Source organism: Eutrigla gurnardus (genome assembly GCF_963514095.1).
Source record: "Eutrigla gurnardus genome assembly, chromosome: 4".
Taxonomy (NCBI): Eukaryota; Metazoa; Chordata; class Actinopteri; order Perciformes; family Triglidae; genus Eutrigla; species Eutrigla gurnardus.
The window spans coordinates 25,075,659-25,090,658 of NC_139918.1; the positions used below are offsets into that span (position 1 = coordinate 25,075,659).

General features: G+C 49.6%; 1 protein-coding gene across 2 annotated transcripts in view; it reads right to left on the reverse strand.

Moving 5' to 3' along the window:
* The window catches only part of ephb1 (EPH receptor B1), a 94,778-nt gene that overhangs the window by 35,556 nt on the left and 44,222 nt on the right, over positions 1-15,000 (reverse strand). For both annotated transcript variants that reach the window (XM_084008150.1, XM_084008149.1), the window contains exon 5: positions 6,216-6,340. In XM_084008150.1, coding sequence (XP_083864276.1) covers positions 6,216-6,340 — 125 coding nt within the window. The remainder of the gene's footprint in view (positions 1-6,215; positions 6,341-15,000) is intronic.

The window sequence follows — 15,000 nt, forward strand, 5'->3', positions numbered from 1 at the left end:
GACATGCTGTAAACTTGTGTTTGATTCTTGAATTCCTCACATTGCAGCACCGGATACACCCGAACCACACACACACACACACACACACACACACACACACACACACACACACACACACACACACACACACACACACACACACCTCAGAGTCGGTGGCTGCTCTGCTCCAGCCTTAATTGAAGGCCTGACCTCCGCCATGCCGAGTTATTTCCAACCCCCAAATTTCCAGGCAGCCGGAGCCAAATAGGTGTGAGAGAAATGTTGGAGAGTGTGTTTCCTCTGAAAAAAACCTTAAGAATTCATTTCATCTTGCCTCCCAATTTGCAGAGTCCCAGGACCACTTAGTCTGCAATGAGGAGGTGGAAGAAGAGGTACAGCCTCCAGCACTCCGGGGAAACGGGCTGCATGTAGTCCCTCTCTGCTACTTGTAGTCATGATGTCTATTTCATTTTGAATTAAAGCCTGAATTATATGTGTAATATAATTCGCCCCTCCTTGAACCGACACCTTACCGTGGTGGAGGGGTTTGAGCACCTGAATGATCCTAGGAGCTATGTTGTCCGGGGCTTAATGCCCCTGGTAGGGTCTCCCAAGGCAAACAGGTCCTAGGTGACAGGTCAGACTAAGAGCGGTTCCAAAGCCCCTAATGAAGAAGTTAAAATCGAGGAAGTTCACGTCGCCCGGATTGGCGTCACCGGGGCCCCACCCTGGAGCCAGGCCCGGGGTTGGGGCTCGCAGGCGAGCGCCTGGTGGCCGGGTCTGTGCCCACGGGACCCGGCCGGGCACAGCCCGAAAGAGCGACGTGGGCCCGCCCTCCTGTAGGCCCACCACCCGCAGGAGGGTTCAGAAGGGGCCGGTGCGGTGGGATTTGGGTGGCTGTCCTGGGCGGGTGCCCCGGCGACCCAATCCCCGGACGGTGACTCTAGCCATGGGGACATGGAATGTCACCTCACTGGGGGGTAAAGAGCCTGAGCTAGTGCGGGAGGTAGAGCGCTACCGGCTACAGGTAGTCGGGCTCACCTCCACGCACAGTCTGGGCTCTGGAACCCAACTCCTTGAGAGAGGCTGGACTCTCTTCTACTCTGGAGTTGCCCGCGGTGAAAGGCGCCGAGCTGGTGTGGGCTTGCTCATAGCCCCCCAGCTCAGCCGCCATGTGTTGGAGTTTTCCCCGGTGAACGAGAGGGTCGTTTCCCTGCGCCTTCGGGTCGGGGATAGGTCTCTCACTGTTGTTTCGGCCTATGGGCCAAACAGCAGTGCAGAGTACCCGGCCTTCTTGGAGTCCTTGGGAGGGGTACTTGAGAGTGCTCCAACCGGGGACTCCATTGTTTTACTGGGGGACTTCAACGCTCACGTGGGCAACGACAGTGTTACCTGGAGGGGCGTGATTGGGAGGAACGGCCTCCCCGATCAGAACCCGAGTGGGGTTCTGTTATTGGACTTCTGTGCTGGTCACGGTTTGTCCATAACGAACACCATGTTCAAACATAAGGGTGTCCATCAGTGCACATGGCACCAGGACACCCTAGGCCGGAGGTCAATGATCGACTTCGTGGTTGTGTCATCTGACCTCCGGCCGTATGTTTTGGACACTCGGGTGAAGAGAGGGGCTGAGCTGTCAACTGATCACCACCTGGTGGTGAGTTGGATCCGCTGGCAGGGGAGGAAGCTGGACAGACTTGGCAGACCTAAACGCGTTGTGAGGGTCTGCTGGGAACGTCTGGTGGAACCCTCTGTCAGGGAGGTCTTCAACTCCCACCTCCGGGAGAGCTATGACCAGATCCCGAGGGAGGCTGGGGACATTGAGTCCGAATGGACCTTGTTCTCTGCTTCCATTGTTGACGCGGCTGTTCGAAGCTGTGGCCGTAAGGTCTCCGGTGCCTGTCGTGGTGGCAATCCCCGAACCCGGTGGTGGACACCGGAAGTAAGGGATGCTGTCAAGCTGAAGAAGGAGTCCTACCGAACCTGGTTGGCTCGGGGGACTCCCGAGGCAGCTGACGGGTACCGGCAGGCCAAGCGTGCTGCAGCACGGGCGGTCGCTGAAGCAAAAGTTCGGGTCTGGGAAGAGTTCGGGGAGGCCATGGAGGAGGACTATCGGTCGGCCTCGAGGAAATTCTGGCAAACCATCCGGCGCCTCAGGAAGGGGAAGCAGCCCTCCACCAACACTGTTTACGGTGGAGGTGGGGAGCTGCTGACTTCGACTGGGGATATCGTCGGGCGGTGGAAGGAATACTTCGAGGATCTCCTCAACCCCACTGACACGTCTCCCATTGGGGAAGCAGAGGCTGGAGACTCAGAGGTTCATCCACCCATCACACGGGCTGAAGTCACCGAGGTAGTTAAGAAGCTCCCCGGTGGCAAGGCACCGGGGGTGGATGAGATCCACCCTGAGTACCTCAAGTCTCTGGATGTTGTGGGGCTGTCTTGGTTGACACGTCTCTGCAACATCGCGTGGCAGTCGGGGACAGTGCCTCTGGACTGGCAGACCGGGGTGGTGGTCCCTCTATTCAAAAAGGGGGACCGGAGGGTGTGTTCCAACTATCGGGGGATCACACTTCTCAGCCTCCCCGGGAAAGTCTATTCCAGGGTGCTGGAGAGGAGAATTAGGCCGATAGTCGAACCTCGGATTCAGGAGGAACAATGCGGTTTTCGTCCTGGCCGTGGAACACTGGACCAGCTCTATACCCTCCGCAGGCTGCTCGAGGGTTCATGGGAGTTTGCCCAACCAGTCCACATGTGTTTTGTGGACTTGGAGAAGGCATTCGACCGTGTCCCTCGTGGCATTCTGTGGGAGGTACTTCGGGAGTACGGGGTCGGGGGCCCTCTGCTAAGGGCTGTTCGGTCCCTGTATGACCGGAGTAGGAGCTTGGTTCGCATTGCCGGCAGTAAGTCAGACCTGTTCCAGGTGCATGTTGGACTCCGGCAGGGCTGCCCTTTGTCACCGGTCCTGTTCATTATTTTTATGGACAGGATTTCTAGGCGCAGCCGTGGGCCGGAGGGGATCTGGTTCGGGAGCCACTGGATTTCATCCCTGCTTTTTGCGGACGATGTGGTCTTGTTGGCTCCTTCGAGCCAGGACCTCCAGCATGTCCTGGGGCGGTTTGCAGCCGAGTGTGAAGCAGCCGGGATGAGGATTAGCACCTCCAAATCTGAGGCCATGGTTCTCGACCGGAAAAAGGTGGCTTGCTCCCTCCAGGTCGGGGGGGAGTTCCTGCCTCAAGTGGAGGAGTTTAAGTATCTTGGGGTCTTGTTCACGAGTGAGGGAAGGATTGAACGCGAGATTGACAGGCGGATCGGTGCAGCGGCTGCAGTAATGCGGTCGCTGTATCGGTCCGTCGTGGTAAAGAGAGAGCTAAGCCGAAAGGCGAAGCTCTCGGTTTACCGGTCAATCTACGTTCCTACCCTCACCTATGGTCATGAACTTTGGGTCATGACCGAAAGAATAAGATCCCGGATACAAGCGGCCGAAATGAGCTTCCTCCGCAGGGTGGCGGGGCGCTCCCTTAGAGATAGGGTGAGGAGCTCCGTCACACGGGGGGAGCTCGGAGTAGAGCCGCTGCTCCTCCACATCGAGAGGAGCCAGTTGAGGTGGCTCGGGCATCTGTATCGGATGCCCCCTGGACGCCTCCCTCGGGAGGTGTTCCAGGCATGCCCCACCGGGAGGAGACCCCGAGGAAGACCCAGGACACGCTGGAGTGACTATGTCACCCGGCTGGCCTGGGAACGCCTTGGGGTCCTCCCGGAGGAGCTAGGGGAAGTGTCCGGGGAGAGGGAAGTCTGGGCGTCCCTGCTCAGGCAGCTGCCCCCGCGACCCGGTAGCGGATAAGCGGAAGAAAATGGATGGATGGATGGATGTTTTTTCACCGTCCCCATCTGCTGCGGTACAACTTGACCTTTACCGGTCACGTGCACTATTTATACACAATGTTGTTTGGCAACCGCGGACAAACAGGTGTTTGTTGCGTGTAGAAGTTGCGTGCAATGATCGATAAACAACACCTTAGTTTCTTAGTTTGTTGCTTAGAAAGGAGAGGACAATGTCCATTGTTGAAAACTATCAGTGGACCTTTGTGCCGTAACAACTCCATATTTCATCATTCACTCTCTGCAGATCTCGGCACTCTTCAGGTGGCTCATAAGTGATGATTGAGAGGGATGATTAGTAATATAATATACTTTGTGAATCACCCAAAATGACTAAAAACACTCATTATGTGAGATGTGTCATCAGGCTGATGGGTTAAAACCACAACATGGAGTAAAAGAAGATCCTTTCCTAATTACCCTGGGGTGCTGCGACACTGACACACACCGTTGGAGTAGTCGCTCTGGTAAATGGGTGTGTGGCGCTCTCCAGTGAGACGGCGTGCGTGCAGAGAGACAGGTCTCCGCTGTGCAGAGAGACAGGTTTCCGCTGTGCCGGGCACGCTGAGACAATCAACTCCCGAACCACAACGGTGTGACTACTCTCAGATTAATGCAAGCATCGGTGGGATGCATTAAAAAAAAAAAGAGGAAGAAAAAGAAGGCGAGCGTGGTGAGGCCATTTTTATATTAAAAAGCACATTTTTTTTTTATGACTCGTATTATCCAGCCTACCCACGGCGCCACGTAAAGCCGAGAGACACCCCCCGCCATAATTGCCTTTTATGACTGAAAGGCCACATCATCGCTTTCCGGCTGCGTGAAACTTCCAGATTTTCTGGACCTCTCGAGCACTCAGAAAATCAATGAGTGAGAGCCGGCAGGACTCACCTTGACAGAAGGCTGTTTAATCCGCCGTGCAGCGGGTTTAACGCGTGTACAGTAAAGCGACTCGAGCCGTGTGTGCAATAAATTTGGTATGGAAATGAAACGCACGGCGTCAGATTTGTCGCCATCTGTCTCCCTTTTTTTTTGGTTTCCTTTTTTCCGAGGGGTTTGGTGCTTAATCAGGGACAAAAACACGTCAGCTGTGACACGTCGGACAGCGGCGGCTGGCTGAGGATGTGTTTAGTGGCTATAAAAAGCCTTGTCAGATCCAAAACACACAGTGTCAAGAGAGAGAGAGAGGACCACCGTTGTGACAATCTCATCTCCACAGCCTGGCGTGGCGCAAAGCAATCACTCTGACTCCCCTCCCGCCTTACACTCCCTCACACGGGGCACCTTTTTTTACAGAGGTTGGGGCACCACGGGGCATTCAGACAGAAGACGACTTAGAGCGCACCCTTCCACGAGTCATCCCGGTGCAATGAGCAGACTTGTCCTCATTAACCCGCCAGTGTGAGATTACGTCTATTTGTGTGAAGACATGCTACATAAACATCACTAGGATTAGGTTTCATCGATATTCATGAGCTAATGGGAGGCTGTGCGAGTGTTATTTACACAGCGCTGAGGGGGGGGGGCACGATCCAATTCAATTTCATGACCTGCGCGATGCTGGAGGGGAGGAAAACGTCCAGCGACGCAAGCTATTATTGGATAACCGAGTTTCCGGCTGCAAACATAATTTAAAAGCGGGATTGTTGTTCTCTCTGATGGAAAAGTGCTAAAGGTGACAAACAGTGTTCTGAGGGCGGAGCTGTGAATATTGATCCACCAACGTTAGCCAAGAGAGTGTTAGTGTGAAATAAATAACTCAACAGCGAAAGAAAAAAACATTTATAAAACTCTATTGATTTTTGTTGTCTTTTACTCTGGGAGCAGGACATGGATGGACATGCACAGAGTCTCACAAAAGTCTGGGCTTATGATGACAGAGATGGGGGGGGGGGGGGGGGGGCAACCTTGCTATAAGTATTGATCAGCTTTAGGAGGACAAACAAGAGCCCAAACAAAAAAAGCCAGAGTCTCCCATCTCTGGGTATCATTATGTCCGAGGCCTGGAGAAAAGCCTACAGGTCAATACTGGAGCATCGGTGGCGCGGCGGGGTAGGGCCGGCGACTTAATAAAGCAGACAGGCATTGTGTGTGAGCAGACGGGTCGATGTGAACCCCCGGCGCCCCCTCCTTCCCCCACTAGACGCAATGCATTTTCACAGCGGGGCGGTGAAGAGTGGGCCGAGAGCAGAGGTCGACCGATTCACCTCGTCATCAGCAGAAACCAAAGAACGGTGGGAGAGATGGAGCGGACGCGGTGAAAAGAACATGTTATCAACCTGGGGGGCTTCACGTGGAGGTACTTTGATATACTTGCAGTATATTATATACACTCAAACACATGCTGATCTTACCTTTTCATAGTAGCGCAGTTCGTAGTCCAGGATGATGCCGTTGGGCTGTTCCGGTTGTGGCCAAGACAGTGTGAAGCTATTCATGGTGGAGCTGATCTGGTGCATGATGGGAACTATGGAGGGAGCTGTAGGACACACAAAGAGGGACACGGGATCAATACATATCTCGGATAAAAATGGATTATTACGGGTACGCCTCAACCGAACGTGTACCTTAAGGATTCCCTCAAGGTGAGAGTTTACATGAGTTCATCATCCTTAAATTAATAGTTCATTCATCGTGAATGTTTTCTCCGACTTTAATCAGACGATTCAACATCTGTTTTCTGTGTTATTATACGGTGGTTTTACTAGCCCCGCCCACTTAGATCCTCATCTGAAGTCTCTGCTTTAGATTATAAATTGGTGCATCCAGCCGGCTTCGGAGCAACGACATCATTAACTGCCTTGATATTCACATACACAACTTTCATGACAGCTAATTATAGTCACAACATTATCTGCCAAGGAGTGACGCCGCACGTTTTTAAAAATAGTGCACGATACACATCATCCAACGTGTGCAGCCAGAACAAACCGTCGTCAGCTGTCAGAACTCAGCCAGAATCAAACCGCCGCTCTCCAGCAGAGTCGGGGACGATCAGAACTTCACTCGGCTGCTTTCTGGCACGGCAGCACCGGACGTGTGCCGGCTCCGGGCCGAAGTAAGGCTGCCAGGGTTTGGCAATGATTTCAGGGTGTGGACTCGGGCCGGAGCTTCAAGTCTAGTTAGCAGGACTCTACGGTACCTGGTCAGTCACCATGAATCCTGGTGTGAATCCAGCAACCGATCATGCTGGATGGATTCTGCTTTTGGGCTAATAGGTGTGGCCTCCACAGGATGCATTGGATGCAGTAATGAAGCTCCAAAGGTCTACATGTTAAAAATTTGTTGTATTTGTATAATAAAAATGGTAAAATATTGAGTATGGCTTGAAAGAAAACAAGTAATTTCTTATTTCTAAGTAATTCACAGTCATAGAAAAAGCTAAAGTGGGCTTTTTTTTGTTCCAGCACAACGAAACCTCGTCGGCATGCATCTAACTCTATTGTATAATGCATAGTGCAACAGAAATGTATCAATCAGAACAGCAAGGAGAAGGTCACATTAAATTACTCACATTTACACATTACAGTAGACGATGTTCAGGGCTGGATGTTTGAATGGAGTCGGCATTAAAGGGAAGAGGTGATGTAAAGGTTTCTTCATAGAAACGACACAGAATTGATCGTGTGTCCCTTCATATTATTACATTTTAGATAGACGGACGCCTAAGTACAACTGCCTGTATTGACTGTCAGCTTTATAAAAGGCCAAAGTCACAAACAGTCAAACCATGTTGAAACACTGGACGTGTCTTACTCAAGTGTAACAAGACCTGCAGCATCGGATCAGCCGATGGTGTGTTTTTGTTCTTATCACTTATCATGGATATAAAAGTCTGATTGACCACCAGAGCAGGTATCACATGACCTAGCAGACTTCCTCACTGTTGACATTTAACAAATCCACGGATCTCTTGTCACTCGCTGACAGAAGCGTCGAGGCGGCTCAGACTCACTGCTCTGTGAGGGAAAAAGTACATTTTCCACCAGGGCTGGTATTCACTTTTCCGTGCATCTATTTGTTATGTTAATGCGTGTTATCGAGGGGCCACACTGACAACTTCCTAAATGTCACTGCCGGTGGTGGCTCGGCCAGTCGCAGAGGAGCGTCAGCTCCTAAAATCTCATTATTCTCGTCCGAGGGATCGTTTGGATTCCTGTTAATCACCTTAAAGGTTCTCAGAGTGTTTCGTCTTCTTTTCATCTCTAGTCCAGCTATCTGCCATGTTTTATTCCTCTTTCTCTGCTAGACATACAACTGCTGTTTTTTTTTTTTTTTTATGTTCCATTTCCTGAATAGCAGAAGATTTTTTTTGAGACCCTGGAATATGTTTTTTCATCATCTTGTAACTATAAATTATATGTTTATAGGTTTTAAGGTTGCAGGGTTCAGTTAGGAATATCTGATGTGTCATACTTCCATGCACCAATAGGGGAGGAGCCACATTCCAGTTGTGTGATCACGGTGCCGGCATCGTCAATTAAAACCTGATCAAAGTCCTGACGAAGCCGATTCAAGGAGTTTTTAAGTATTTTAAAATGAAATGATTGCTGCTAGCTCCGAGGTCTTCAAGTAGAATCCTTGATAGGAATGAATCGATGTAAGATAGAGATAGGAATTCATAAAAACATGCCACAAAATATGAAACAAAAACAGAAATGACTTCGCTTCTATGTACTTTAATGGCATGTGAAAATGCCCGGGGAAAAGAAATCGACCGGTATGATCACAAACTCCTCCGAGGAGCCGAGATAAACTCTCTATTGACTTTCACAGTTCAAAGATGCATCCAACCAAACTCATCAAACCAGCTTGTGAATATACAAGTAAGTTTGATTAAAAACCCATCAAGTTCAAAGCGGGGCTCCGCCTCCACAGGCGGAAATACCGCCGCCGCACACGAGCCCTCGACCTGCTCGCTGCCGAGTCCGAGTCGCTGCATTCAAGGCCTCCACTCAAATATCACCCTCTCCCAACTGAATGATCCTTCTGATCACTCCTTCAAGCCTTTAAGTTTCTTTTTCCTTCACACTTCCCCCTCGATGGTCACAGCAGATCTGGAAGGAGAAAAACCTCCGGACGCTTCACTCAACGAGGCTGTTTAGCTGGAAATACAAGATTATTCTGCGGTTTTGATTTGTTGATCTGTGTGTTACATAATTAGCTCAAATGTTACCGTAAAACATCCGAGTGAGCTCTTTTTATCCCGTCACTTCCAATGCATTCTGTTGCATCTCGCCTCCTTGGCTCTCGCCTCCTCCCCCCTCCCTCCCTTTCATCCCCCTAGACGGAGAGTGTGAGGGCTAAGCTTCACCTCAGTGCACTCCAGCCTCTCTGCCTCTCAGGCTGGTTCACGGTCCACTGACCAGGACTCGGGGCTGCCTGGGCCGCATTATCAATTACCGGCCACAGGCACACACTGTTCCTGACAGGCCCGGGGGAGGGGCAATCCACACACACATTCCTGCAGTGGGAAGAAGAAAAAAAAGGGCCCTGCAGCCCCAGAGTCCAGGTCCCAGCTCAATTCATGCATCCAGACATCCATTTTTAGCACGGATGATTGTTTTATGCATGTTCTGGGGTGCTGAGCCTCCGGAGACTAAACGTATGCTGGTGTGTTGTTGAGACCTCGGAGTCAGACAGGTCTGCTCATCGGGGACGCTTCCTCATTCAGGGTTGTGACATCATCTTCCTACATGTCATCGGGCTCTTTTTTGTTTTCTTAATAACTCGCAAAAATTATCTACGGATCTGTTGAGGCGAAGCTAACGCCGAGAGAATTTCTCACTATTTTTTTTTTTTTTCTGACACAAATTCTCACTGCACTCCCTGAAGAAGAGGGGAACAAAACTTTCCTCTCCTCCGGCGCGTCCCACCGGGCGGACGGTGACCGTGTTTCGGAGAGACGGAGCAGCCGAGAGTGTGTGTGTGTGTGTGTGTATGTGTGTGTGTGAGCCTGTCAGAGACAATGTGCTGTGCCTATATGAGGGTGAGGTTCAGCCCAATGAAGCTCCATTGTCTCCCCCCTCCCCCCCCCCCCCCCCCCCTCTGTCACCCTGGGACGATGATGCTGACAGTGATTGGTGACTGTGTCCTGCACCCTCCCCCCTCCTCCCCCATTCCTCCCCTTGCTCCACTTTTTATCTGGCCCCGCTCGCTGCCCCTGGCTTTTAATGCAGAGCTTGGCTCACCATTAATCAAAGTCAAAGCCGACCAGTGTCTGGCCGAGACGGGGAGAAAGGGGGAGAAAGGGGGAGAAAGGGGGAAGGAGAGACGGAGAGAGAGAGAAAAGGTGAGGGAAAAAAAGCTTCTTTACCTTCGGATTCATCTAGTGTGGAATACAGATGAGTTGGGGGCATCGGTTTGCATGTCTGACTCTGTTTCCATTATTGTAACTTCGGTGTGGAGTCGCCAGGATTCACACGGACAGGAACGACTTCCATGAAGTCGGGACGCTCATTAGAGACAATTTAAAGTCCTACAGAGATATCTCGCATACATATAGAAAAAAAAGAATGAATAAACTCACGTTCTCTTGAACGCGGATCCATTAATGTGTCTAAACTAAATGTTCACATCTTTCAAACTCCACACGTGTGGAATCAAGTGTTTGATTTCAGTTGTATTAACTATTTTATTACAGACTTTCCAGACCCGCTGAAGAACGTTATACAACACAAGTTCCTTTTAAATAGTGAGTAAAAGTATCTTTGTAACCGCCCAACAAACTTTCACGACTTCCACCACTAACGGATCGGCTGTTCCTCTCAGAAACCCATCGGACAGAAAGTTGGACTGTAGTCGGTCAGCTGATTCCCCCCCAGTGTAACAGCAGAGATACTCTTCTTCTGTGGTGCACTTTGTGGTTTGGGCTTTAAGATGCTGGCACACCGTTGAACCATACCGCCTCCTAATAGGGGCTCAGTGTCTCAGACATACAGTCATGTGCTGTGCCTCCATCACAAGGCATGTATAGGTTTAACTAGCCTGCCCTATTAGCGGGGGCTCAGACGGGCCGAGCCAGCCATGACTGCATGGTAATGGGCCTCTCTCAAACATCATAAAGAGGGATCAGTTCAGCACCGCGGACTCCTGTCAAAGAGCCGTGGTTGGGAATTATTAAAAAAGAAATCACATTATACTTGGAGGAATTCTCTCCGTTCACACAAAAAACACTGCATGAGCTTCACACCAACACACAGCTCATGGCTTAATACGACACATGAAGGCATCCGACTTGACGAGAAGCATTCAAGCCCACACGTTCTTTTTATTTTATTTCGCCTGCAGCTAATACCTCCGCTTGTTCTTCTGTTGGTTGGTCGAGGGACAGGATTCAACATTTATGAGAACAGGCATCAAAAGAAATACAAATGGCACCCGGAGAGAGAGCGTGTGAAGAAGTGTCTGAGATGATGAAACTCCTGGACACCCTCGCTGTGATGCGAAGAACGAGCGACGGCGACACAAAAGCAAAGGGGAAGGACGTGTAAGCTGTAAACGGCGGAGACGCAACGAGGAGTGGGTCGAATCCCCTCCGCAGACATGTTTGCCAAACATCTCGTCTGCCGATCTCCCTTTCATTCCTCTGGGCTTTGTTTGGATTCCAGTCAAGCATGCATCATTGCTACCCACAATGCAGCCCGGCTCATGCCTCTGCCCGTAGAAGGCCGAGGACGGCTGGTGTTTGCATTTCTGTGGGAACGTCTCTCTCCAAACAGAGCGGCTGGAGGTGGAGGAGGACGGGTTGCAGATATACTCGGTATTCTGTGGTCGGAGGGACTGTTGGCACGGGAATCTGGGTCAGGGAGGCTGTGCCAGCAGAGATCACAGAGCTGTGGAGCATCAGGCAGTACTTTAACAAATAAAGAAATAAATAAAAGGTTTCTCTCCTCATGCATCGTTCCTCCAGACGCCTCCGCATCGCCAGATAGAAAAGGAGTTGTTAAACGCGTGAATGACGATGACACGGAAGTGTCCGGAGATGTCTATGAAGAAATACTTCCACAGCACACACTATTTCATCTTTCTGGTCATTTTAAGCTATTTCATAAATCCACTTGAAGCAGAGAGCGTCGCCCTTTGACCCTTTGACCCCAACATCTCACACAGAGACACAAAATGGATATTTCTTCCACGGCTAACAGAGAAATATGACTAAATTCAGGCCGGGGCGTGAATGATGGGCTCAGAGGGCGCTGTATATAATCTGTGTGTGTGTGTGTGTGTCTCCCGGAGTGCACGGGCAGTGTGTGAACTCCTAAATCACACTATTGATCAGGCCTTCCCTCCCAGACACACGCTGGGATGGAAGGCCGCTTAAATGGCCTCTTCGGTGATTCACACTGAATCCCTCCCGACTCCCTCCTCACCTCCATTATTCTCTCCTTCTCCACTTCTACTCCTCTAACCTCTGACTTCCTCGTGACCAATTTGCACCGTCACCCCTCTTAACGGCCGCCGCCTCGCCGTTCTTATCTCACAGTGAAGTCGCGTTGGAAAGACGAGGCGAGCGTGAACTTTATCTTTCCTCTACAATCTGGAGTGAAAGGAGCACTTCACCTATCTGTGGACACGATTACGATTAGAGTCCTCCAAGGGTAATAATACACCATTAACCTTGTCAACAGTCTATATCTCACGGAAGCCTCCGTTTATCCACCAAATCCCACTCCTGATGATGTGCTATTGAGCTCAGTAAAAAAACATATTTTGGTATGAAGGCCTCTTATTTCCTAAAACCTGGAAATGACATCGCATTTTTTGCAATTCCGGTTCCCTCGTCTCAAAGTCTGCAGGAAACACAAGTTTATCATTTTGGTCTATATCATAAAAAATAGTTAATATCCCTGTAATGAATTTTGAAGCTTATATGTTTTTAAGTGCCTTAATGAAACTCAAAAACCTGCCTTTGAGTCCGTGTGTAGTCGTACTGCCCAGGAGAACAAACAAAAGCAAGTATCATCAACTTCGGTCGGCCTCCAAAAGCAAGTCTACTGCAGCACTGGAACCAGACAGAACTGGAGATTTGGAAACTTGAGGGCTGTAAATTGGGAGAACAGCAGCGAAGTGGACCTTTAAACGGAGATGCACGTGCATGCCGTTGATATTAGAGGCCATCATTTTCAAAGTGCAATCGCTGCTCCGTCTAAAAGCATTTCACATGGAGCCAAGGCACATCCATGCATGTTGTTGGGCGAAATGGAAAATAAAAAAAAGAGGGTTTGTTGGTTAATTATTATGAATTTACTCATCTCAAACCTTTTTAACAGCACATGACGTGAAACGGCTCCTCTCAACATCCCATCAAAACCAGCTCCAGAAAATGAAAAACAATCATTTTCCGTGGTTTCTTCAGAGTCCAAAGTAGTCCAGAGTCACGTGTTTCTGACAACCAACTCGGATAATGTAAAAAAAGCAAATATCCAAAGAGACAAATTTAAACTTTCATACATCTTTGTGCGTAAACAGACATGACGGCAGAAACAGAAATCTGCTCCGACGCGAAGAGGAACCGTGTGAAACGAGGGTCGTTGCTTTTATCGTGCAGTTAAGTGCTGAAGTTTTCACTGACGCAAGGTTTTGATGGTGCTGTTGTCATGGCGATGCCTCCATAATGAGATAGTTTGACTGTATATATATATACAGTCTGGATTATGTGTGTTCGTTGGGACATTAAAAGTTGTTTTTCTTGCACATTACTTCCCGTTTGCAACGATGACGATATATTGGGTGAGATCGGCGCGATGACCCCGTTCTGCATCGGGGGAATTCCCGCGGTCCCCTCCAGGCCCTGAATGCACCTCTCCTATTATACATAGCACTTGCATTGTGTTACGCCACCTCTCCCAGCGTTGCATCACGCGAGGGCGGAAAGAACTGAGCGGACGGACGGGAGGATTTCTTTTAATGCAGTCTTCATGAACCCGGAAAAAAAAAATGTAATAAAATAGAGGCCGACACTTTAAATGCACTCAAATCAACACCAATCCCTTCTGGCTACTTTCAGAGGGCTGCCAATGAACAGCCCCCCCCCTCCCCCGTTAAAACAGTGCAATTACCTGGATACAAAAGGGGCCACGCAGGGCTGGACATCGGCCGGGCAGATTACTGGCAGGCACCTCATTAACGGGGCCGGCATCGCTTCCCCGACGTCCATCTGTCAAGTGTGCTATTAGCCCGTCGCATGGTGGACAGTCAGCACCCTGATAATCACACCTATTTACCCCCTCATTTCTCCTTCACTGTCGCACTCTGGCCAGATAAAAAATAAAATAATGAGAAAGAGGCATCCGGCCCATCTTCCTCCTCCTCCTCCTCCTCCTCCTCCTCCTCCTCCTCCTCCTCCTCCTCATTCTCAGACAAAGACAAGTTCAGTTGGTCATTACATTCTTTTGTGAGTCTCCGTAATCAAATACGGTATGTCCTCCGCCGCCGGGGGGGGGGGATTTAATTTAAAATGTATTCCTATGCAAAACCCGGGGAGCTGGATATAAAAGCAGCTCCTGTCTCACTGCTTCTTTGAGACGAAAGCAAAGTTCATTCCGCAATTAAAGTGGAAAATGTGCATCAATAACTCTGAATCCATTTGACATTATTATTTCATTACTGGATCAGACTCATGTGCAATATATAATATATGATATAAACCATGCGTTACAAACACGAGGTCCCCGAAGCTGACGTGTACGTCTGTTCCACTCGGGATCACAAAACGGGATATTTGTTCATCCGTTTTCAAAGTTATTAACAGTTCATCATTGCCCAAAATTCTTACTTTAACGGCAAAGACACTCAAATACTGGCAAATAGTCAATACAAGATAAATAATCTACGATGGAGCACCTATACGCAGTGATGTCAGGTGAGTTACTTTGGCTTTGGTTGCTAGGTGACGAACTGGAGCGATGCAACAAACATGTTCAGGTAAAACTCAAAACAAACAGCTGTTCGGGTCAAAGGGCGTCCCGAATCCAACGTCCCGTATACCGAGGATGACTGAAAACGATCGATTCGGTTAACTTCTATGTTTACATATGATTATAGAGTAGAACCTGTTTAATAACACATAGATAAATAAGAATAATATCCATGCATGTCCACAGGTCTAATTCTTATTCATATGCATCCCCATCCTTC